General features: G+C 33.8%; 1 protein-coding gene across 2 annotated transcripts; it reads left to right on the top strand.

Moving 5' to 3' along the window:
• Positions 1–26495, top strand: MS3_00004908 (uncharacterized protein; the record flags this gene model as incomplete). Of its 2 annotated transcripts, none has more annotated exons than XM_051212884.1 (3): positions 1–689; positions 16443–16596; positions 22883–26495. In XM_051212884.1, exons 1-3 carry the CDS (start codon positions 310–312, stop codon positions 22898–22900), a joined length of 552 nt encoding a protein of 183 aa, XP_051068809.1. In that variant the 5' UTR covers positions 1–309. The 2 variants fall into 2 exon arrangements, with proteins under 2 accessions (XP_051068809.1, XP_012799631.1); XM_012944177.2 differs by having other exon boundaries at positions 25540–25614.

The raw sequence follows: 26495 nt of genomic DNA, 5'->3' as shown, positions 1-26495 counted from the left end.
CACATATATTGTGTGCTAAATTAAGGAATTAAGAAAAAGAGTTTTGGATAGAAACCTAAATTTACATGTTTCCTTTTTGTTCATTTTAAAGATTATTTATTCATTCACTTAAACATTTATACATTAAGTATCTGATGTATTTCTTCTTTGTCATTTCTACCTATGGTAGCTTGAATAATAAAACAAGCTTAAATAGTGGATCAATCAATTGTAGAAATTTTTCCGGTGAAATTCACAATATTTAAACAAGCCAATTCAAATTATCTTTTGTGTTATCAGTTCCCTACTTAGCATACAAACGAAATAATCATGTCCATAAGAACACCTTATGAACGTTTACGTACATTTTGCTCACAGTTAGCAAAATATATTCCAGAAATTCAATTACAACCACCACATACAATTAAAAATTACGGAAATTGTCCATATTTTTATAAATTTCATCTTGGCACAAAGGACTTAGTTGAAAAGTTCAATGATGATATATTACCATCGTCTAATAATACTTATAGACTGTCAAATGTACCAAGAGAATCGATTGGCACACATTCAGATGAGATGAAATTACAAGATTTTCAGTGGTTAATGAATAAAAAGTTAACATGTGTTTTATTATGGCTTGGTGTAATCATTTTAATTGTTGGAGTAATCGCATTACAGATTGCTAGTTTTTTCTTACATAAACGACAGTAAGTTTTCCATGTTGTTAACTCTTATTATAACCATATGATATTTATCTACATTCTCAAAATGTATGATCACTATACAGAGAACAGGAAACATTTTTTTCATTCTTAGTAGTAGTAGTTTAGTAGCGAGCTACAGTGTAACGCTCAGCCTTTGTAAGGTTTTAGTTTAGCCCAAAAAATACTTTATGTGCTAGGAGAGTGTTAGAAAAAAGGTGAGCCGACGACTAGATGAACGTGTAGTATGTACTTAAATTGAAGAAAAAAGCAACCGACAATAATCAGATATAACATAAGCGTGAGATTCGGACAATCTGTTAATCGAAACTAGAAGTTGATAGTGTAAGATTTCAAATGCGATACAACAATGATTCTTTAAATAACGTCGGTTGGTTTAAGCAGGTTATTAGCGATTTAGAAAACAGTCCTGTTAAATAAATTGTTGGTGGAAATAACAATAGTATTATCACGAAACATCAACAAATTTTGCATGATTATTCAAACTTTTGACGTATTCTGCCAGTTATTTTGCTTGGTATTCGAAAAGAAAGTGACATAAATTTTCATCTATTCGGCTATAGAGCGTTTGTAATTAGGATTAAGGATTTAGAGTTAGTGTCATTGAATTTCTTTTGTTTTCTCCGCAGTTATTTTAACTGGCTTGTTTTTGAGAGTGAGACTTCGAATCAAACGTTGCGTAATAAAAACCAAACAAAGACTGGTGTTGCACTTTTATTTAACTCCCAGATAAATCAAAATGATCGGGAACATACTCATTTATATATTGATTTTATTCACATTTGATGATTAGTCAACAACTATCATGCGTAGGGGGAAACAGACAGAATATTGATCATTTCTGAACTTAAACATAGATTCCTACATTCTAGCCCATAGAAACCTTCCTCTTTTAAACCTTGAACAGAAAGAGAATACGAGACTTTCAGAATAGCCTTATATTATGAACATAAGAACTGAAATGGAGCAACTCTGTTCATATAATTAACATCCATAAAATAAGCAAACTAAAAATTACAACAGCCAATCAGATAATCGAATGGTCATTGAGGTAATATGAGTTAGAAAAATGTTATCCATGTTATCTTTTGTAGAAAGGAACTGACATTTAGCAACAAGAAACTAAACGCATGAGTACAAGTACATTTAACATCTAAGACTTTCAGATCTAGCACCAAATATGAAATCTTGGGATAATCATTAATATTTTCCTGTGTGTAAATCTCATGAACAGATGTAAAGATTCTATTCCTACTGTCTATTAATTTTTTCTATTGTCAAGCTAACTGTTTTCATCAGATACACTTGTCACTCAGCAAGACAACGTACAGATGAGAAATAAATAATCGTATTAATTAGTGATTTGTGTTGTATCTGTAGAAATCTGTTTAATACACTAATTCACTCGAATATTATCAATGCACATCTATATATGTAAATCATTTGCTTATTATAATGTACATCTCCCGTTTAAAAAAACTGTGTTGTTACTTGTGTAGATTTCAACAGTAATCACAACGACACACCGAAAAAGGTATCCTACATATAAACAAATTGATATACAAGGTCACAAACAAAATGTAGTAATAAATAGTAACATTACGTACTTGTTAAATTACATACTACACTGGTTAATTTTTATGTGTAATAAACAAACGATTATATATAGCCCTGAAATGATTCTATGGATAGAATTCGATGTTAGCTTTTCAACCTGTTCAGTTTATTACAAAAATATTCTACAGTAAGAAAGTATTCGTTTTCGGATGTAATGAATGTACTTTTTCAGAAACATTGATTTAGTTGAATAGATTGTAGCTTATGGGAATGATAAATTGAATGAATTTACAGAATTAGAGAAATGAATGAGATTGACAATGTGGTTTATTAAATTTTAATTCAGTGATTAATCTTAAGATTCATAGGTAATGAGTTCGATGTTATGTGGAATCATTGGCGAGTACTAACGACAAGCCTCAATCATCGTTTTGTTTTATAGTCACTCTTAAACAGTTGACTACTCTCATTAGCTCACACATGCAAAAATATAGTTCAAATCCGAATATATAATTCGGTGAGAGTATAATTTTTGGACAACCGTCGAGCGATGCTAAATTGATCATAAGAATATTTACCTACCTACTTGGGTCATAAGAGACTTAGAAGTGAGTCTAAGGAATCAGGATTAAGGTTTTGAGTTAGGGTTAGGATTTAGAATTAGGGTTGTCATCACGAAATGACATCAGCCATAAAGTTGAAATGCTAAGTAGTCTTATGGATGAAAGAATTTAGCTATGAAATTCAAGACCTGCTATCTTAAATCTCATTGGTTCATCCATAGATTATAGTCCCTTCAGAAGGCTCCTTAGGAAGTTTTAATACAAAAGGCTGAATTATAATCTGCAATAATTATGTAACTGGATTGATTCAGACAAAGATAAATAGACGGTGATCATGAGTAGGTGGAAAATTCAACTACTCGTTATAGTCTGCTTGCCTAGCTTACAATCTTCATGTGACTTTAAGATATTAAAAATTCCCATGTAGCGGATTAAAATATCATGTATAGGCGGCCAATATTGTTTTCAATTAGATCATCATCAGGCTTTACTCTCTTATTTAATAATACGACAAGATCCCTTCGCAGTTAGGAAAGGGTATAATAAAAACAACAAACAGCTGTTTTATCACACTTGATCAATAGCGGTCATAGAAATAGTTTATAAATAGCAATTTATCGTATACATACTAGCTGATTTTATGGGGTTTGATTTCCTCTCTTACACATAGCAGAAGCTATAGGGATTTGAGCTAACAATCCAAGTCTTTGTGTTTATAAGAAATTCGTAACATTCTTGTCTCTTCCCTGGCCGAATTAACATTAATACACGATTTTATCCATTATTATTCTACTTGCTCCTTGTTCTTTTATTTTTCTTCACTCCCTTTTTTCAAATACGCGCTTCATTGTTCGACTATCTGTTATTGTTCTAGACTGCTTACCGAGTGAGCGAACACGTGAAAACTGCATTATGAATCAATGGCTGTTAAGTGTTACTCTCGGCTGTTGTTTCACCATCGATGTGTCATTGTACCTATGTAAGTAATCTAGGCGAAATAACCGACACTTGGACTAGATCATACAACTGTTTATTTAAATATGGCTGGATTAAAAAATCACCAGCATTATATTACGAGAAATCTAGTCGCTGTCATACATAGGTCTTTACTATAGGTTACTTTTAACATGTTATCCCTTAACTGATTTTTAGTTTAATCCAATGTAGAAATCATTTATCCAAGTATAGGATTATGTACTCAGTCTCAATTTATACACTTATACTGTCAGTTTGTGCGCTATCCAAATTAGAAGGCAGAATGATATGGTTTGAACATCCAGCCTTTTAGTAACACATTAAACTTTGAGTCAATTAGCAACTGATTTGCAATGTAGAAACTACCCTCATCGATTAGTATTGGTTTGTAATTTCCTGTTGTCGATATTTAGGACTGCAATTGATCAGTTTCTGTTGTTATTTAGTATTCGGACTTGGTAGCTTGGTGGATAAAACGGCGTTTGAAGAAAAATGTACCGGGTTCGGGTCTTAAGTGTGAACATCAACACTGCAACGCATGTACATTCGGCTAACGAAGTTTTAAGACGAAATGAGATGCGCTTCTTGAATTCCATTGTAACTGCAGGTTTTATCAAAGCAATCACTTCATTGTACATATGCAGCAACATTAGTTAATCGTTTACAGTCCTGAATATCAACAACAGAAAATTACAAACCTTTACAGCTTCAATGATTATTGTACACGTTTGGATAATTTCTTATCTGGACTTATTTATAAAATGAATGTAAAATGAAGTACGAATAATAATAATAATAATAACAGTAATAATAATAATAATAATAACAGTAATAATAATAATAATAATAATAATGAATAAAATTCTAATTATCATCAGCTGTTATGACATATAAAGTCGTTAGACTTTACTTTGTTTACAAATATATAACGCGATCTTATTTACCTACTCATCTACTTATCAATATTAAATGACAAAAATCAAAAGAAATGATCAAATTTATTTTAATATAAATGTTAAATGGTGTGTCACATGTGAACTCATTCCTTTCTCGTTAATAGTTAAATTGTTTCATTGAACAGACAAGATATAGCATGAAATACACTAGAGAAGGATTAAAACTGAAATGTAGAAAGCTAGCTGTTTACCCTGTTATGAAGCTCCTCAGTATTGTGCATGTACGAACCCACGAAGTATCGAATTCAAAGCCTACTGGAATTGTCCTTAACGATTACTACACTTGATTCATAATCAATGGTACATGAGTTTTACTCCAGCCTATTATCCAATATCACACTAATAACGACTGTCTCACTCTCGACATGTTTGAAAACACCCGGCCACATCAAAATATTAAGATCACTATATGATAAGTTGTTTTGATTTCGAGTTATTAATTCTACTTTGTTTTATATTCCGAGTTTTTTAGACATTCACTGTTCCAATAGATTCGTCTTACTGATTTCGGTATTTTGATCTTCTTTATTTGATAAAATATCGATCAAGAATTTGATGGTTTAGGATAGATTGAGCTATTATCTATATTGATAGTTACTTCAGTGCTCAGTTCTTTCAAGAACAAAGAATATCAGAGAGAGAACAACTGTTTTCGATAACGTTCCCATCATACTCTACAGTTAAATATCTAAAATTATGATTGTTTTACAGAAGACAAAACACTAGATTTCAGTTTCTTAGAAAAAACTTTTTTGTTGGAAGTAAAAATACATTCTTCTTCTTCTTCTTCTTCTTCTTCTTCTTCTTCTTGTGCATCAAATGTGCATGAATTTCATAGCTTATTTTTAAGGATTTCAATTAATACCGTTTCATGACAAACTTCCAGTGTTAGTTATTGTTACTGTTTGCACATATTTTGTCTCTTTTGGAAGGTAAGGATAACCACTCTTTTTTGAGGCTCAATAAAAGTGTGATATCTAGTATTTTCCTGTTTAGTTAATGTGTCAATCCTGTATATAAGAGTGTAGTTTCCACTGATGACTTCATTTTAATCATCTAACGCTGTCTATATATGTTTTCTGTGCACAAGTCACCGTAGCGCATTCCTACTAGCCGGATGAAAAGCAAAAAAAATGAGAGTTAGAACACGAAATGAAGTCGCTAGGGAAAATTATGTATCTGTATGTAACATCCACTCATTAAATAAATGGAAAAATGCTAGATGTTGAACATATACTGAACATCGAGGGACAGATGTTCTACAAATTCAGGGGCACATATCCTCCCCCTTTTCGATTGGCTGACTCAATATGTTGTGGTTTCTCATTTTGATATCAGCCAGCAGTTGTTTATCATTCGATAAAATGATTCACAGAAATGTAACTAATTTGAAAGTAGTTGTCGTAAAAGTATAATATAAGAATGAGTCAATTAGGATTGATAATGGAACATTTATGCTCTTGCTCAAAATTTACAGCGAGCAACTAAATTAATTTTGCATATTACTCATGAAGTTTACCATTAAAGCAAAAAAAACGTTTTTGGCTACCGTAGAGTAAACATGATAGTATTAAACGTATTAAATACTCTACTCTTTCTCACTGGGTTGTACATAACATGAAAATGTATAATATCAAACAAACTTTGACAGGGCTAACACTATTTTATGAACTAACTAATCAGGTAACTTCTCTTATATTTTTGCAAGAAATTTATTTACTCATTCATACATTATAGCTTATGTGACTTCGTAATGAAAATCCTAACCGTAAACCCCTAATGTTAACCATCAACAATGTACAGACTCTTATGAATCTATTTATATCATTTTAAGAGTTCGAGGAGGCAGATGAGGTACATCCATAAGGACGACTTTATACGCCATTGTTTTTTCCAGTTGACAGGCAGTATAATCTGTAAAAAGATTTACCAGACTCATTAATTATATAAAATTTATGTACACTTATTTATACAACTGTTCTCTATTCTGTAAACTGTTGATTAACAAGCTGTTCCTTGATTGGTTAAGAATTAGCTGGAAACTCATTGCATCACTGTTTAAGCAAAGATAGTTGGTGAGTAGTAGTGGAATCCACAACACGATTTTCGTCCTGTTCGGGATTCACCATCTGGAAGTACCTGCACCCCATAGTCGATTTTCGCTTAGGGACTCGACAAATATCACAAAAGACACTGATAAATTGAAGTCCTAAACATCAGTGAAAAGATTCAAACAACAATTCCAAACGAAATCATCGCGGCTGTTTTAAGATCGTCCCTCTCAGCTCTCGAAATCTTTTTTATGAAGACCTTCCAACTACTGGAGAGAAGTTTAAGTGGTTTAAATGATGTTTCCAAGTGAGCGTTTTTTAGCAAGGTTTATTTACGGAATGGGGTTACCGACCCTATCCCTAACCCTCCTCCTCTATCCGGGCTTGGGACCGATAGTAACCATCGAAAGGCTGCAGGTGATTTTAAACCCAAAGAACATATAGTATAATATTAAACATTTTTTCGAACAATAACCAAATCTTGAAAATGCATTTACCTCAATAAAATGGCTGAACCAATCCATCACTAAAATCTATGAAAATGTTGCTTTCATTATATTGATTTGACTTTTTCTCTTTGTTTACCACATTCTTTCATGTATTTCCCCTTTTTGGTGGTCTACACGGGATGAATAATGCACAATAATTTGTCGGTACATTATAGGATTCCATTTCAAGTTTTTTTTGCTTGTGTTAGTTAAACAAATACAAACAATGTATAGATAGCAGGTAGAAACAAGTAGTAATGTATAAGTGAGTGTAACTAGGTTGGGTTTATACACATCCTAAAACTGATCAATCATGCAATGAACGGTAAATATATATAATTAATTCATTTTTGCTTATGTATATGTGTAAGTAACACTGTATACACAACCGATGTAAATAAAAGATATATGTATGTATGAGAAATAAAAGGCTTTTTGCGAACTAGCCCGAAGTCTGTAAGCCACTTTTGTAACGTTACAAGTGATGTTCTGTTGTTGTTCATAATCTTTGGTAATCAGTACGTCAGGTAGTTGAATGTAGTCAGCAAGATATCCTGAACCTAGGCTTTTTGCTAGTTGCCATTGATCAGGAATACATATCAGCAATCTTGAGGGAACTGGTATTCTCTTTGAGATTTGAAACCTCATGAACTAATTTCACAGTCTAAGGAGTTACTACTGAGGTATTTGGGTCCCGATTGGCCTCCTGTGGGACTGGAATATTTACATAGACTAATAACTGAGTAGTAAAGAAAGTCATGTTATTCTAGTCCCCAGTAATACTCCATTTGTATTAATCAGGCATCAGCCAACTAGCCCGAAACTAAAGTCAAGTAGGGTCTCCTCCCAGTTACTTAAAACCGCACAACATCAAAATATAGTGCACATGATATCGAGTCACACAAACAAGCGGCCATATTGAAACTTGATCGATATAATTCAATCAGCACTAAGGACAAACATGATATTGTTCATTACTCAGTGTTCAATCAATGTAAGTAGTTGGGATAGCTACTTTTCAAAACTGAAGTTAAATGTAACTAATATTCTTATTGATTGAGATCATGAACCGTTTGATGTTAGACCACCATTGAAAACCTGGAAGCACTGGACGGCCGTTTTGTCCTGTTGTGGGACTCCTCAGCAGTGCAAACTCACGATTCCGCCCTCAGGATTCGAAGCCAGGGCTTTCAGTCTCTCGCGCTAACGTTTAACCTACTGGACCACTGAGCCGGCACCCAACGATGTTAATGTTTAACTTCAACCAATCTACGAAGTTGCGCGACCATCTTCGATTGTACTGAGGTAGACACCTGTTTCTCCCCGACACGGATTAGCTCCACCGGTCACGGCTTCTCACCAGAACTCCGAGAATTCCCTCGCGGAGCTAGTCACTAGTGAGCACATGGTGAGAAGCCGTGACCGGTGGAGCTAATCCGTGTCGGGGAGAAACAGGTGTCTACCTCAGTACAATCGAAGATGGTCGCGCAACTTCGTAGATTGGTTGAAGTTAAACATTAACATCGTTGGGTGCCGGCTCAGTGGTCCAGTAGGTTAAACGTTAGCGCGAGAGACTGAAAGCCCTGGCTTCGAATCCTGAGAGCGGAATCGTGAGTTTGCACTGCTGAGGAGTCCCACAACAGGACAAAACGGCCGTCCAGTGCTTCCAGGTTTTCAATGGTGGTCTAACATCAAACGGTTCATGATCTCAATCAAAAACTTGACAATCTCCACAATCCCTAAACTGACAATATTTTTATTTTTTCTAATAAATAACCAATCTAAGTTTATATAAACTACATTTTACGAAATTTGGTATCCATTGATTTTACCCCTTTTCAAAGTACTCTACTTATATTTGTATTATACTTATCGCATTTCCGTTCCTCTTATCGTGGTTCTCCAATTTTCTCTTCATCCCATAATCTTTATTCTCCAAATGACTTCTTTACGATTTAGAGGCAAAACGAAATAATAAGAGGCTAACTGTTATGAGTGATGTGAGCGACTCAAATTGACTTATGTTAGTAAGATCTTGAATACAAAGAGATTTTGTAATTATAATTATAATTAACAGTATCGAGTTGTGGAGGTCGCTGAATTTTATTGATGTCAAGAACAAATTTAAGTGCGACAACTACTGAAAACATGAAAGTGCTAAATAGCTGTTTCATCTGATTATCGAACTCCTTATTAGTCGATCACCATGACCACACGTGCCGAAATCAAACCTACGACCATCGTTCTCGCGCGTGGACTCTTGACCTCTAGACCACCGAGGCGGAATCCATCATTGTATAATTTTAACTCCAATCAGTCCACGACATTCTACGATCATGTTTCACTATCTTCGGTGGGTAACTTCCTCATACCCGACACAGTTGAACTCTACTGGTCACAGCTTCTGGTTGGAACTCCGGAGATATAGTGGGTTGATTGGAGTTGTACATGCACAGCACGGGATACCGGTTCAGACGCCGCACAGGGCCAAAAGGTCCTAGGTTCGAGTCTTGGTTTCTAGGTCGTGGATACGCACTGATGGGGAGTCCCATACTAGAACAAACCGGTTGTCAAGTGCTTGCATCCTTTCAATGGCTGTGTGACCTAGATTGGTTCGTAATAACAATAAAACATTATTATTACTTTACAAAGAGATTTATCAATCTGTCTATTAAAGTAAACGATTTGGGATTGCTTTTAGAAACATCATGAATAAAAAACTAGTTGATTTCACGAATAAACTGCTTATTTATTCCGATGATCCATGATTAGTGTTATTCACTCATGTTAGATAGTTCTGAGACGGTCATCAGGAGACTCTGTATTGATATTGGTATACCCCTAGTAAGGACTCGTGAATAAAACGGTACCTGAAATAATGAGGGAACTAATCTTCCCTGTGGGATTGGAACCCATGGCATCCATTATCATAGTCTGTGTTACTATTGAGGTTTTGAGGCAGCGACTTAATCATTATATTAATACCGACTTGGTTTAATTTACTCCTTACGACCATTAATTAGAAATTTAAGAAATTTACCACGAGTGTAACCAAAGGAGATTTTTAATTACTTAAATGGTTGAAATAAAGGATTCTACTTTTTTGATGAATATGGAGTGGAGAAAAAAGGATGATCTAATTTTTTAATAAACTTGTCTGAATGTAATCAATTCCTTACTCCTTACGAATTATTCGATATAATCTTATACTCACGCAATATATACAAATACCTATATATCTGAATCATTCATAAAGACTATAGCATTGATCTACATTTATGATTTTCTTTTTTCTTAAAGATGAATACAATTTATATTTAGGCTTGGAATTAGCTACATGATACATATAGAGTGTGATCAATGGTTATTTACTGATTAAAATAAGTCCATAGATAAGTGAAATAATGAAAAAGTATAAGTTTTGACAAAAAACGATGTCGTTTTTCAACTGAGTGCTACAAATGTATGTTTGAGACTGTGAAGCATTGACTAAACATGTATATTTAACCATTTATAATGTAATGATTTACAGCTCATGCTATCTTAGTTACAATAAAAAGAGAGCTTGTAGGAAGAAAGAAATTTGCATATTAATCATAGTTTACAGAATAAAGTACTAACTACTGTTGCTGGCACGTGGGGTCATGGTGATCGACTAATAAGGAGTTCGATAATAGGACGAAACAGCTATTTAGTGCTTTCATGTTTTCAGTAGTTGTCCCACTTAAATCTGTTCTTGACATCAATGAAACTCAGCAACCTCTACAACTCGATACTGATAATTATCGTTTAAATGAAGTGATTTTGTGAGGATTCCTGAATAGTTTAATAACGTTTTTCATTAGAAATTAACATTATTGAAAACCAATAAACAATGGATAGTTGTTTCATTCAAGTTTGGGACCAGTTCACAGCTAACATAAAGTAACGATCCAACAATGGACTAAAAGTCAATATATATAGGGTCTCATACCTTCAAACAATTGAACCAGAATTCAACGTTCTCATTTTTTTCAATTCAATCAATATGTAATATTATCAAAATCTTCAAACAAGTCGAAAATGAAACAGTAAATCAGAGATAAAAATCAATAAGTTTCTATCAGAAACTAACCAAAGCTATCATAGAACCTATTAGATTTTAACTCAATAATCTAAAAGTACTGTGCTCTCTTTCTGCGTTCCTGAGAAATCTCCCGAGTTTGATTCCATGTGAGTTTCTGTGTGCATACCATTTCCAAGACATTGCGTATATGGATTATTAGTAAACCTAGTATTTTACTCTCGCCATTGAATCGTCTAGGAATATAGTAATTTCCTATCTATCCTCTCTCTTACCATTAACTAAACCTAGACCTTAAAAAAACAAATGGTCATAAATTTTAAAATTCTTCCGTGGTATTCAGTTACTTTTTTGGCTATTTTTGTCATTTCTTTACATATACATCTCCAATGGGAAAAATAATTTGTGTCTGTGACTAAACAAAAAATTATGGGATCCGTTGTATAAACACATAAGTAGTTCAAACTAAGCTAGAAATGCCGATGATTCTATATATTCGTTAAAAAATGAATAAATCTTACATGTTTCTCTGAATTTACCTCTTTTATACTCCCTCTCACATACATACATGGTCTTATACATATATACATACTCATACTATCTTCCAAACCTCTCTCCCTGTCATGCTACTACACATTGTAATGTGTACTATATTGTATCCCAATACCAACCAATTTTTAAATATGAGGTATTCGCTAATTTCTTTACTTCATTTCAGTTTTTACCGCCAGTTTTAAATAACAATGATGGTAATAAAACCCAGTTACATGCTTTATGAGGCAAGTCGATACAAAAGTAATACAGAAAATGCAATATATACAAGAAATAATACAAATTTACATTTGTTATGAACATGGAACTAATTTAAATAAGTTGTTCAATCTTTTGTCGATGTGTAATGAACGATTTCCCAGTGATCAAAGACACACACATATTCATCTGTAACAACAGCTAAGTTTGGATAAAGTCAAGAAGCTTTTTACCAGGAAAACACAAGGGAAAATATGTACAGTTAATGTGAATAGGAAATGGCAAATAATTATCCAAATTTAATTTTTTTAAGGCAAATAATATACAGAATTTAAAATTGCAATCGACTGCCAGTGTTTAATTGATGACGTGAATTTTAATGTACTTCCATGATAATTAAACACGAAACTGAGACGTGTTAATGAGATTTTAGAATAAAGTAAAAGATCAGTAGGTTGAACAAATTTTTTTACACAAAATGTAGTTTGAAACAATTAATCCGTTTGATAAATTTCGATAGCGTAATAATAAGAAGACGAAGAATATCAGAACTATGTGATGATATATTAGCCCAATACATTTCGAACAATCTGATCACACACAATATACTTGTTAAGAACATTTGTCAACTAGACTAGAAATAGAGGGTAAGAGGAAACAAAGATAAAAAAGAAAACAGTATGAAAAACAACTTGAAACCTCATCACTCTGGATAATAAGCCAATATTACCAGGGTAGGTTGAAGGTGAGAACAAACTGTTTTTGAATATATGAAGGAAGTTTGAATTTTCTTATAGCTAAGGTTTCAATAAATCTTAGTATGTGCCCTTGTACACTTTTGTACAACGCCACAAAAGCCGTGTTAAGATCAGTCATATGATCTGTTTCAACTGGGTTTGGCAACAGAGGATGATGAATGTTTATGATCTTCTATTCCTATCGGGTCATTTGATTTTATTTGTTCAGATATCCTAATATGGAGATCGTGGTTACTCTTCTCTTTGTATGTGTGACCACACACATACACATATGAATTGATAAACACAGTGAGGTGTGACGTAATCGTCTTCATATCTTTTAGGTTTTTGGTGAAGCAGGGCTTGTTTTTACTTTCTAAATGACCTTTGCTGCATAGCACAACAAGGGCGGCCTGCTTGAGCATCTGGGCTACCTGTTCCTGCCATCCAGATATTTCAACAAGTTATCTATTTTTGTTTGTTTTAATATATCATTATGTTTATTAATCGCATAACCTATTCTGCTGCGTTTCTGAAAAGTGTACAACCTTTCGTTGTCAGAGTTACAAAAAACTCAATAAGAGACAATGTGGTTGCTGGCAATATACAGCGAAAAGAATGCACATTATTCAGACGTTCATTTACTGAACTGCCAACATCTAACTGGTGATCACTCAATATTTATCGCCAGGACCGACCAAGAAGAAAGAAACGGAAACTTGTTGAAATACTTTACGCTGAGAATTCTATATTGTACCAAAAATATAATATTGAATAAAGCTAATAATAATAATAATAATAATAATAATAATAATAATAATAATAATAATAATAATGATAATATGATTTAAGCCTATAAAGAGGAATAATATATATTTGTAAAATCTCAGCGAAAAGAATTTGAAGTAATTCCAACATTTCGCCTGGCAATCTGGTCCAAGCTTTTTCAAAGAAAATATAATTTTTTGTTTGATTATATTTTCCTTGAAAAAGCTTGGACCAGATTGCCAGGCGAAATGTTGGAATTACTTCAAATTCTTTCGCTGAGATTTTACAAATATATATTATTCCTCTTTAATGACTCACATTAACATCATATTGTGAAACTATTCGTTCAAATTTAGACGAAAGTTCTTATTTAGATTTAAGCCTTTGTTTCAATAAAATACATTTTAATCACCTCTAAACGGTGAGGTGATGTAGACAAGATTTTTGTGCCAAGGCTATAGTAGGTCTCACTGTACTATGGGCTTTCCATCTATTTATGCATTTAAGAGCATACCCATTTTCTATTAATGCTTGACTTGGCAACCTAACATCATCATCAATGGCGTCATTTTTACAAATACGATCAAGTCTGCTAAATAGACACCTTAACAAACCCCGTATGTACTGCACTGGGCAGTAACTATAGTAACTAAGGTATTGGCCTGTCCAAGTTGGTTTTCTAAAAATGGATCATTTGACTGAATTGTCTTCTCGTCTACTTAGAAGTACATATAAGAAAGGAAGTTAGTCGTTCTTCTCCTCTGGTGTGGTCCTGAAGTGTTAAGTTTATTCAATAAACAATTCATATCTTCCTATCTTTCATAGATAACTAAGATATCATTCACATATCTCATATAAAGAGACATGTTTTCGGTGAGGTCTTCAGCTAGATTTGCAACATGTGTCATGAAAACATCTGCTAATAATGATCCTAATGGACTACCCATAGTAACCCCATCTGTCTGACAAAAGTACTCACCTTCAAATGTGAACTGGACTTTGTTAGTACATAAAAGTAGTAAATCTTTAAGAATTTTTAAAGGAACTGGTAATTTAAGGTTGTCCAAAGACATGTAGTTACATAGTATATCAATAGTCTTTTTCTAAAGTACATTTGTGAACAAGGAGTTCACGTCAATTGAACATATTGTATTTCTCTTGATATCAATATCACCTAAATGATCGACTAGTTCAAAAGAATCCTTCAGAGAATAATTGAACTTGAGAATACATGAACGTCTTCAGATAGGATCAAGCAATTTTATTAGCCATTTAGCTAGGTTATGTGTAGATGACGATTGGTTTCTATTTCGTTGATGATTCCAATTCACCTTTACTGGGAATATATCTTAGCAAAAAGAATTGCATCAGAAGGGGTTTTGTGGATATTATAGTAATTTTAATATTTGAGATCATAAGTCAATTGGAGCTAGACCATCATGGAATTAGTTGAAATTAGACATTAACACCGTTGGATTCTGGCTCAGTGGTCTAGAGGTTAAGCACTCACGCGCGAGGCTGATAGGTCCTGGGTTCGAATCTCGCAAGGCGGGATCGTGGATGAGCACTGCTGAGGAGTCCCGCAATAGGACAAAAAGGCCGTTCAGTGCTTCCAGGTTTTCCATAGTGGTCTAACTTCAATTGACTCATGATCTCATATATTAAAAAAGAATTGTAATTCCCTGCCGTTAATATAATCGATTGCATTTGGTCAGTCTCCTTTGAGGTATGCACTTATTGAATGAACACTTTGACATTGTTGTTATAGATACACATTTTTGAAATATTTAGATTGTTAGTAAGGGCCTTTGAGTTATATCTAAAAATTCCCAAATTATGGTCAGTATTCCTTATTCTTCTCATCTATTATCAACCCTAAATGTGTTAACAGTTCAGTATTAGTAAGTTTTACCTCACTTTTAATAAGATGCAGGCTATCTGCCACAAAGGCTCATTAGCTACTGAATATAATCTCACTATTTCATTAGTAATGCATGTCTTTACTGTAGATCGTAATTTAACAGCAGACATTTTTTAAATTCTAGTAAATGAAAATTAATGTTAAAATTCCTGGTTAAATTGTCTCAATAATATCATGACCATATGTTTGCTGACATCGAATATAACTATGAGAGATATTATCATTGTATATCTGAGTATTACTGTGAGATGATAGTAAAATGTTTACCGAATAGTACTCCAATCGAACATGCTTTTTTAAATACACTACAATTTATTTGATAAGCGAAAGTAGAGTTTTAAATACATATATTTTTTTGATAGCTGGTAAGATTCCGTTATGAGCTGGACTTTCCCCGTTAATCATAATCATCATAATTGAGCATAACCTACCTGATTCAGTGATTGAACTCATTGCTGATTGACCGAATGTGTCCAGACATTTCATGAGACTGTGTCTATATGCCATTTGAAATCCAAACGGTAAGTAAGATGATAAACAACCCACGCTATTCCATAAAGCCTGCATATTCTTTTTTAGATCCGAAGGATAGATGCACTTATACCTATGATTCCTATACATTATCCGGTTTGCCAGTTACAAACTCCTGTTTATTTCTCAGTATTCTCTCACATAGTATGTTAGGTAAAAGTGTAGTGAGCGGTCAAGGAACACAACAGTTACCATCACTCATATAGCTATCTCCTTTGTTTGGAACCCTTCAGTGACAGGTGATAATATTTAGAACACATTGTAAAGAGAATAAAGTTTTAGATTATTTAATTGTAATAATGTATTGTGCAAAACCTTCATTAACTAACCAAATGTAATGTTATGATTTTTATTCAACATTTTTTGTATTCACTATAGAGATATATTATCGATCGGGGTTGGATGTTTAAGCTCTGGTCTTTGTCTCCTCTCTGTCACATTATTCACTTTTCTTCATGCTCATGTTTTTATTTATGAAATACCTGATGATAATATCGATGAACACCAATATGTGGTTACTAGAAGAAAAGAGGTAAGATTATATTATAATATTATACCGAGAATATTAAACAAATGCATCCAAAATGCAGAGAAAGGCCCTGATTCTTTAATGTGCATTTTCTTGAGTAGATTATCCAACTTTTTAAAAGCACATTCATGATTATATTTTCAATATAACTCTGAAATAAAAGACGAAGTGGCTTGATATTAAAGCTAAATATAGACGTTTAAATAGAATACTAAATTTCTTACCGATGTGAACATTTAGTCAATATGTGGTGCTCAAATAAGATGGTCCCGTTAAGTATGTACAATAATAAAATAAAGTTACTTCAGTCATAATTTTTATATAATTCTTCCCCATAAATCCAAACTATTATTCCAACACTGTCGTTTATTGATGCATGATTTTACAATAGAAAGAAGAGCTTGTGAAAGAGTCAACCAATTTATTTATCTTATGAGCCTCAAATTCATCTTCATATCGTGAATAACAAAGTTTATGTGATACAGACAAAATATTTGACTGTATAACTGTTTAATAGTTGCTATCTTTTAATGAATCTCTAGATAATGTCAGTTCTTGTTGAAAATCCATCGAATACTTTTTAATTTCAGTGTGAATGACCTTTCTTAAACGTTAACTCTAACACTAAAATTTGATTTTATAATAAATCCTATACGATCAATTAGACTGAGTTTATCCAGAATGTTTCCAACGTTCAACTAGTGTATTGTGTTCAACAGCAAAATCTATTATTTTCCGTTACCTTAATAAGTGATTACTAAATAATAGAGTGTAATTTTCATTAAAGATTTCATCCGATATACTGGTCAGTTCTACATTAGACGACATGTTCATGCCAGACAGTTTCAGATAACTCAACTTGCTTGAAATGAAATCTTTGATGAAAATTATCGTCTAATATCTATCAGTCATTTACTGAATAAATGAGGAAATGATTGAAAATACTCAGGAAACACTAGAAACATTAAGGATAACCTCAGGTGATCAATTAACATAAAAATAAGTCGTTTGATTATAACTTTGTTTAAATTTATTCACCTTTTTTTTAATTATCATAATCTATTCAATTGATGAATGAGAACAAACTTCTTTTTGTTTCTATTTATTAAACTGTAATTTACTTCTTTTCAATTAAAAATATTTCTGATTCGTATTCCCTCTCTTTTTTTTCTACAAATTTTTCATCTAACCGAAAAACATATTTGTATCTTTAAAACATGAAATTAATACAAAATAATTCTATTTATTGATTTATCCTTTTAAATGGACAATAAAATTAACTGTTCTAAGTAAACTATAAACACCGACTTTTCTCTTGCATACATACTCGTTTCCATCGCTTGAATTTTACTGAATATATATTGATTTATCTATTAAAGTTACTATAAACACTGTATGGTTATAATCTGTTAATCAGGGAAATTTTGACAATAAATTTATTTAGGTATTTAACGATACTACTATTGTTGTTGCTCAAAGAAATGTCACACATCATAGACTGATAATAAATGACAGTCTGCTTGAATATCTGGGCTACCTGTTTCTGCCATCTGATTATTTCAACAAGTTATCTATTTTTTCGTTTGTTTTAACTTATCATTATGTTCATTAATCGCATAACCTATTCAGGCACTTTTATGAAAAGCCTACGACCTTTCGCTGCACAGGTTACAAAAAAGTACTATAAAAGACATCGTGGTGGTTGGCAATATACGTTAAGGAGAATTAATATTAATCGTATGTCCATTCCCGAGCTGCTAAATTCTAACTGCCGATCACTAATCAACAAAATGGACTATCTGCAATTCCTACTAAGTCAAAATATGTATCGTAATTGTGGTGTCATCACAATTCAAGAATCTTGGTTAAATGATTTACAGGATGACTGCCTAGTATCACTACGTGACTTCAAAATTTATCGTCCGGATCGATTAAACAATAAAAAGAGGTGTGGTGGCGGTGTAGCTACGTTTGTAAACGTAAACTGGTGTCGATCTTCGTTTATGTGTTTTAAGTTTTCAAATGACTTTATCGACTGTCTAACTCTAAGATGTCGTCCAAAAAATCTGAATAAATACAAATATGTTTATGTTACCAATATCTATGTGACTCCAGATTGCACATCATCTGCACTATCTGTTTTCGCTGATGAATTCACTGAGTTCGCTGTTACTGACTTCAGTGTTTCACTTTCAGTTGTATGTGGTGATTTCAATTCATGTGACTGTAGCTTCCTTACGTCACTAGGTCACCAAAACGTAGTAGATTTTCCTACTCGTTTGGATGCTCATTTAGACTTCGTTTTCATTAACGATGTGGATATATATGCGACTCGTAAACGTGCCCCATTGTCTAGTTCGGATCACTGTGTAATTCGTGTTCTACCTAAAGTATATGGAAAGCATGGAAAGAGTACACTCTTACATCAGACCAAGAAAGTCAAATATAGGAATTACTCAGAAGAAAATATCCGAAATCTGAAAAACATGTTTCATACGACAAACTGGGAATTATTTACAGATGACTCACTGGAAAACACTACTGATGTTATCACTTGTTACCTTAAATTCTGTTCTCATATTTGTTGTCCCACTGAAACCATTTTTGTAAGTTTTGATCGACTGACATCTACACAACTAAAACGACTACGGAGGATGAAAGAAAGAATGTACAAGGAGAAGAACTCTAATGAAGTTCGTAAGCTAAATGGTCTGATAAACCTAGAGATTAGACGTCTCAACTGTATGTTTACTCAAAAACTCTTGTCTTGCAAAAACTCTCCAAGTATGTGGAAACTCTTTAAAGAACTTACAGGTGACAGACAGTTTAGAAACGATAACCAGCTGAATGTTTGTGACTTAAATAAGTCTTTTGTACGTCAGTCATCTGATGTGATGCTCCCTCTATCCACGGGTTTAAATAATAGCTGTGTTCCTACTTCCACTGAAACTGATGTACGAAGATGTCTCCAGACGCTTAATTCATCTCGATGTTTGGGACCTGATGGTATCCCAAACCTCTTTTTTTTAATGTGCTGACGTCCTATGTTATCCATTCACGACTATCTTTAACAGATCTTTCTTATCTAATCTCATACCGAAAATGTGGAGAAAGATGAAGATAATCCCTGTACCCAAGAAAGCATCTGGTGATAAGAATGTAAAATTTAGACCTATTGCAATAACTTCACCCTTCCTCAAAACAATGGAAAAATTATTAATACTTCCACTTCAGCCTGCGATAAAAGAGCATATTGATCCATATCAGTCTGCTTACAGACGCAAAAGAAGCACTTTAGATGCTGTTGCTGTTCTGCATCACAACATAGTGTTCAACTTAGAAAAGGGTAAGAAGTATGCTCGATGTGCTTTTCTGGAATATACTTCAGCTTTTCATTCTATACCAAGACAACGTTTAATTAACAAGTTAATCAGCATCAGCACTGACAGCTGGATAACCAACTGGCTATGTTCCTACCTCTCTGGAAGGGAACAGTACACTGTGTTTGGAAGAAAGTGTTCAGAGTCTCTACTATCTCATGAAGGTGTACCACAAGGAGCTGTTTTTTCACCTCTTCTTTACTCTTTTTTTCTGCATGATCTGCCATCTTCCACAGAAAACACTTTTTTGAAATATGCGAATGATCTCACTGTATGTATGCCTATCTCTTCCTCTTTACATCCCATAGAAATGAATGAGTTTTTGTCTCGTATTGATTGTTGGTCTGTTGGTAATGGTCTTATACTTAATCCGTCTAAATGTCAAGCTGTTAACTTTAGCATGAGACATGAACGGAATCTAAACACCATTTCGAGATCCCATAATGCTTGTGCTATTGGAGACTCTTTGATAAACACAGTGTCGAAGGCCAATTATCTTGGTGTTACCTTTTCCTCTGATCTGTTTTGGTCTTCCCACGTTTTATTGTTGTCAAAGAAGGTTTTCCGCTTGACTTACTACATAAAGAGATTGCATGCTCTTAGGATTACTCGTCATTTACCATTGCAATTTGTCAATTCTTCCATATTACCCATTATTCTTTACCGTTCTCCATTATTCTTTCCCGGGCTTTTGAGAAAAGACTTTGCTGTATTGTGGAGAGTGCTGAAGGCAGTTAGCAAGATGTGTGGTGAATCTTTCGAGGTCATAATTAATATGATTGTGGATAGACATCTAAAATCATGCAAACTCCTGACAGGTGTTATTTTATCAGATACTAGCCATCCCCTTCACTCTTATCTTTCTCCTTGTATATCTTCTGGTAGAACGAGACGTAATTACATCAAAATTCATGCACGCAAGCAAAAGTATCAAAGTTATATAATACCTTACCTAGTAAATATACTCTGTGACGAACAGGTTGTTAGAGTTAACCTAGTCAATAACTTGCATTCTTAACATGTCCTTAATTTTAAAAGTTGTACAGTTTTTCGGTTTGTTTTTTTTAAAAACCGTTTTCATTTTTTTTGTATTTGTTACTGTTTTTTGTTGTTGTTGCGTAAGTAACTTGTTGAAATAACTTGTTCTGAGAATTCTATATTGTACCAAAATATAATATTGAATAAAGCCGTTAATAATAATAATAATAATACATGAACAGTGTTAGAAAATATCGTGAATGCTGAACAAATATAACTTGTCAGCAGTTATTAAATAACACTCACCTTGCCAGATAATGCAAATCTATCCCTTGATCATTCAAATCTTCAGGTATACACATTAAAAATGAGCATTCAGTGCTCCGCGTCATAGAATTCAGGTCATGACGGCATTGATTGACGGGCTGAGCCCTGTTGACTACTAGTTTGTACATACATTCTATTGGGTTGTAGAGATTTTTTAATTTCATTGAAATCACGAATTGATCTAAGTTAGACCACTATTGAAAACCTACAAGCACTGAACGGCCGTTTCTTCCTAATACGGGACTCCTCCGAATCGCCCATCCATGACCCGACATTCGGGGCTCGAACGCGGAACCTATGTCTTGCCTTGGATCCCAAATTTCAAAAACGTTTCGTACTTTTTATTCCGTGAATTCATTCACGCTTCTCAAATCATATTATGTCTAAGATGGATAGTGGCTAGCAGTGGAATCCAGGACGCGCGTTTCGTCCTGTTTGGGACTCGTCAGCTGGATGTACCTGCATCTCAGAGTCAGTGTTCACTCTGGGACTCGAACTCAGTACCGTTCGCTTCAAACGCCATCGCGTTATCCACTTAGCTACTGAGTCCTGATAGCCACTTGCTTGTGCAATGGGTTGAAGTTTAATTCACTTGATACATCCAGCTGACGAGTCCCAAACAGGACGAAACGCGCGTCCTGGATTCCACTGCTAGCCACTATCCATCTTTGCTTACAATGCTTGTAAATTAAGGCAATATCGAGGCATACGCACAGTATGCACATATGCCAATAAGAGACTGATCAATTTCAGTCCAAAAACATCAATGGGAAGATTCAAATAAAACAATATCAAGCATATTATGTCTAATCTATTCCATAACTGTTGATAATGTTACTACTTCTACTACTCTGCCATGATTTGTTTTAATAATATTTTTTTCTGTGTTGACACTGTGTGGCATATATGTGCCGGGTTCTACGCTGCTTGTGACTGACTGCTTTCAGTCAACCCATTATGTTACGAGATTATCAATCATTCAGTGTTATTAGTAATAACTATGTTCATTCATGACACTTGATTGAACTCGAGCAGTTAAATCTAATTTACTATAAGTGAAACTGATTTGTCTAACTGAAAGATACAATTTCCGAGGTGGAAAGCCATTGAAATTGTGAAGTCTACAATTATTATTTTGTACTTAATTGAATAAGTTTTCAAATAATTTATTGTTTTTCTATTGTTGGAGGTAATCAACCCCGGGTAGCTCATTAGTACTCCCAGGCTATGAAACTGAGTGACGCAGTTCCGAATCTTAAGGGGAGCATCTATCATTTGAATATTGTAGGTGCACGTAACCGACGAGTGCCAACTAGCACGAAAACTGAGTCAATTAAGGTTTCTTGTCGACTACCCCCAGCCACCCTACATTTCAACGCAATCCATGTTATATCAACTAGCTTAGACTAATGACCAGATTACAACTTAATCGATAGAATTAGATATGCAATAAAAAGGATCTGATATAAATTACATTGGTCACTACCCAGCGATCAATCAATATAACACATTGTAAAGTTTGATCTCATACTTGCTATATATTATATTATTTTATGACTATTAAGTAATTAGATTATTTATATTTACATTCATTTTATCATAAGCTCTCATTTGACCCATAAACTACTACTGTGGTGTGTGATACTGATGTCGGCAGATATCAGTAGTATGTATCACCAAACGAAAGTGGAGTGTCTGGAGGCAGAAGGTTGAGAAAATTGAAGAAAAGAGAATGAAAACAGAGAGCGATTGGTGTGGAAACGAAGGAACAACAAATTCGGAGGCAATTAACTGACATTTTTCAAATGAAGTATTACTGTATATTTTCCAGATTTTACCATGATATTCTGTAATGTTGTATTAGAATGCACTTGGTTGCCTTCGCCTGTGTTCTCGTTCACTACACTACCATGCAATTTACTGTTCTTAGTCTATTGCCAGTTTATTATTCAGTCTTATCTACTTACAGCCACTTCTGTTGTGTTTATTTACAACTGTTATTTCGCATTTTATGGTGTGATGCCGTCTGATTTGCTTTCACATAAACTTCGTATGTCTGAAATATATTCCTTATATAGAGAGGGACGATATTGTGTTCTGGGCTCGATGGGCAGAACAAGGCTAGAGGATGTTATACCGAGGACCAATAATAGATTAGAGTTGACTCAGGGCTACTGGTGCTGGTTGGTGTGTCATTAGTTAACCAAAGGATGAGATCATATAAATCAATATTCTGATTGACGTTTTTGTCACGTGATATTTGACAGGTCGTAACAGTACTCTCGTACAAAAAGGTAAATGTGAAACTAGTAGCTGATGATTTACTTTCAGATTTCGATTGTCAGGCAACAATGGTCATTATTTATAAACTTGACGAATTTATTTATTTATCAGTGACTAAATTTAGAAATGATTTTCAGCGTTCTGCTTATAGAGTCATGACTGGCAGCATTAAAATTAATGTCTACAGTTGAAAATATGAATTTTTGTTCGAATTTCAACTCAATGGTCTAAAGATCAATTCATTTTTGTATTGGTTGTTTGAATCTTCCCGATGACGTTCGGGATTAATAGCCATTCACTTGTGCAACAGGTATGAGATCTCATTCAATTTGAACTCAGTACCTAAGTGAATAACGTAATGGTGTCTGAAACGAATGATACTGGTTTCGAGTTGCGGAGTGAACACCAACTTTTGGATGCAGGTACATCCTTCTGATGAGTCTCAAATTAGAAGAAACGTATATCTTAGATTCCGATCCCAGCCACATCCAATCTATCCTGTAGCAGACATCAATAAGCTAATAATTCACTGATTACCTAATCTTACAAGTGAGCTGATTAGTAAACACTGACTTTAACGTGACGGGATAATATTTAAGAACTTAACAACCCCTAAACGTCTTTTCATTGTAAGTCATACTAGCGACCCCTATAACAGTGATAACGAGGATAAAAGTCGATTTTTAGAATTCTGACTACATATGATAAGTAGAAATCATTATGTATTCAATTAATACAACTACGAGTAGAACTAATCAATATATTTCTAAATGAATCGAAATCTGAACACTGTATACAAGTAAATATTACAAAATCAAATGCAATTCAGAAAGAATGGGTTACAGATTTTAAAAAATCTTAGTTCATTCAGCAACGACACAGCGTTTGTAAGGAACTACACAACGAAATCGATGGAGAGCCTTGAAGTCATTGTTAATTTAAATTTAGCCAGGGCACTGTAGTCAGAATTTCAAGAAAATTCCTCAGTTTCACTCCCGAAATGTTTTTTTGTGGAATCTGAACATTCAGTCGAATTTACAATTTGTTCAGTTAATCAGTCCTACTCCGACAAGCTCATAGGAATTAAGCACATTCTCATCTACAGAACAAAAAAGACTTGTCTGTTCATATCGCCACGAATCAATTCATGTGACAAATTGTTCAGCCTGAAGAGATGAATGGAAGTGAAGGCACAAATATGCAATCTCTTGTGAATTAGTAAATGATGGAGAATTGTCTTTCAACCTGTTGATGAGGGAAAAACACGATTTCCAACAAAACTGAACGATATGTGGATCAAGTTGAAAGTATCACCGTCTCACCTATGTTGCCACAGAAATATCTGACATCGTTTCTTAGGAAGAGGTGATATGACAGTAAAACAATTAAGCCTGATAATCAGTCACTAGTTTTATTAGAGAATGAATGATCTATAGTTGTCGTAATTACAAGTATGTTTAATATATTGTTTGTTGTAAGCACGTTACCTTGGCACAAAAAAGTATTTTTTTTGTTGGACAGTCATTTTGTCTTTTGATACCTTTCCACTTGAGGGTTCACATCAATAATTCTGTCTCATGAGCAGCGATTACTCGGTTATGTTGTGTCATCGCATTTCATTCATTCATCAATATCTGATTTGTTATTCACTTTAACAACACAAATTTCACTCACCATCGATCAGAAAATCTTAATTCATTGTTGTTTATTGCAGCGAAATTCCATTTAACCTTTCTTTCTGTTTCCTATCATTGAAATTATTTGTTCGACAATTTCGGTCAATCTAAAGTATTTCTGAACACGATAAGCACTGACAATATTTTAAGTGGACATATGCACTACGGCGATATCCAGATCTATGGGCGAACTAATGGATAATGGTCTTTTATCATATTTTCGTTTTAAAAATTACTCCAAAGAATATTGATTTCAATTTGTTTTTATTTTCCTCCATTGTGTTATATTTTATATTTTTTAGGATCAAACATTTAACACTGAAGATGAATTTGAATATAGAATAACAGAAAAAGTGATAATGGATCATTCATCTTGAAAATTAAAATTGACGAACTATTCTCTCCTATTCATTTTGGTTTGATTGCCGACACACACACACTCGCACATTCAAATGATACATGCAATCTTGTAAATAATTATTATTTGATTTCATTTTTTTTGCTTAATATTAAAATTAGCAAAAACGCGATTATGTACAAGAGTAAACAAATAACTCCAAATTACGTTAAGATTATTGGCCACTATCATTTGTTCTCTAATGATTAATTTCGAAAGGTAATTCTGAAAGCGCTTGTGAGAAACTATGAATAAGGGAGTTGGAAAACGGTTGCGCATAATCAAGAATTGACTGGAGTCAGATATATGAACCAAGAGCTCCTAAGTCAGTTGTCTAAATATTAAGCACTTGTTGCCCGACCTGAAGTTTATGTGTCCGATCGCTGGTGAGGTTCTGGACACTTATTGCTAATACGTCACATATAAAGACGGAACGGGTGTCCAGCGCACCTCGATTTTCAGTTACCATATAATACAATACCAGCGGTAAAACATTTACATAAGTGAGTTTGTCCTGGGAGTCTTTCTATAAATGCCAAGGTGGTAAAGGCACCTTCTATTACATTATTCATAAAACAAACGACAGTAAGCACTATTTTGTCAACCGTCAGACAAAACAATGGAAATAACAATCCCGAGCCTGATTACGATAGTTGATTCTAGGAGTTCCAGCTAGAAGCGGTCATCAGTAGAGCTCAAGCATTGATGCCTATAATCTCTACATTATCGTTAACTATACTTTATGCTATTAATCTGGATCATGAACTTATTTCCTCCATAAAATCTAACTTAACTGCCTATCTAATACTTTCATTTGTTTTCTAACTGTTTATACAAAATGCACTAGATAAATGGTGATTT

The sequence above is a fragment of the Schistosoma haematobium genome, chromosome 3, assembly GCF_000699445.3.
Source record: "Schistosoma haematobium chromosome 3, whole genome shotgun sequence".
NCBI classification, from domain to species: domain Eukaryota; kingdom Metazoa; phylum Platyhelminthes; class Trematoda; order Strigeidida; family Schistosomatidae; genus Schistosoma; species Schistosoma haematobium.
The sequence above is the reverse complement of the archived record's forward strand: the minus strand, read 5'-3'. Positions and strand labels throughout refer to the sequence as shown.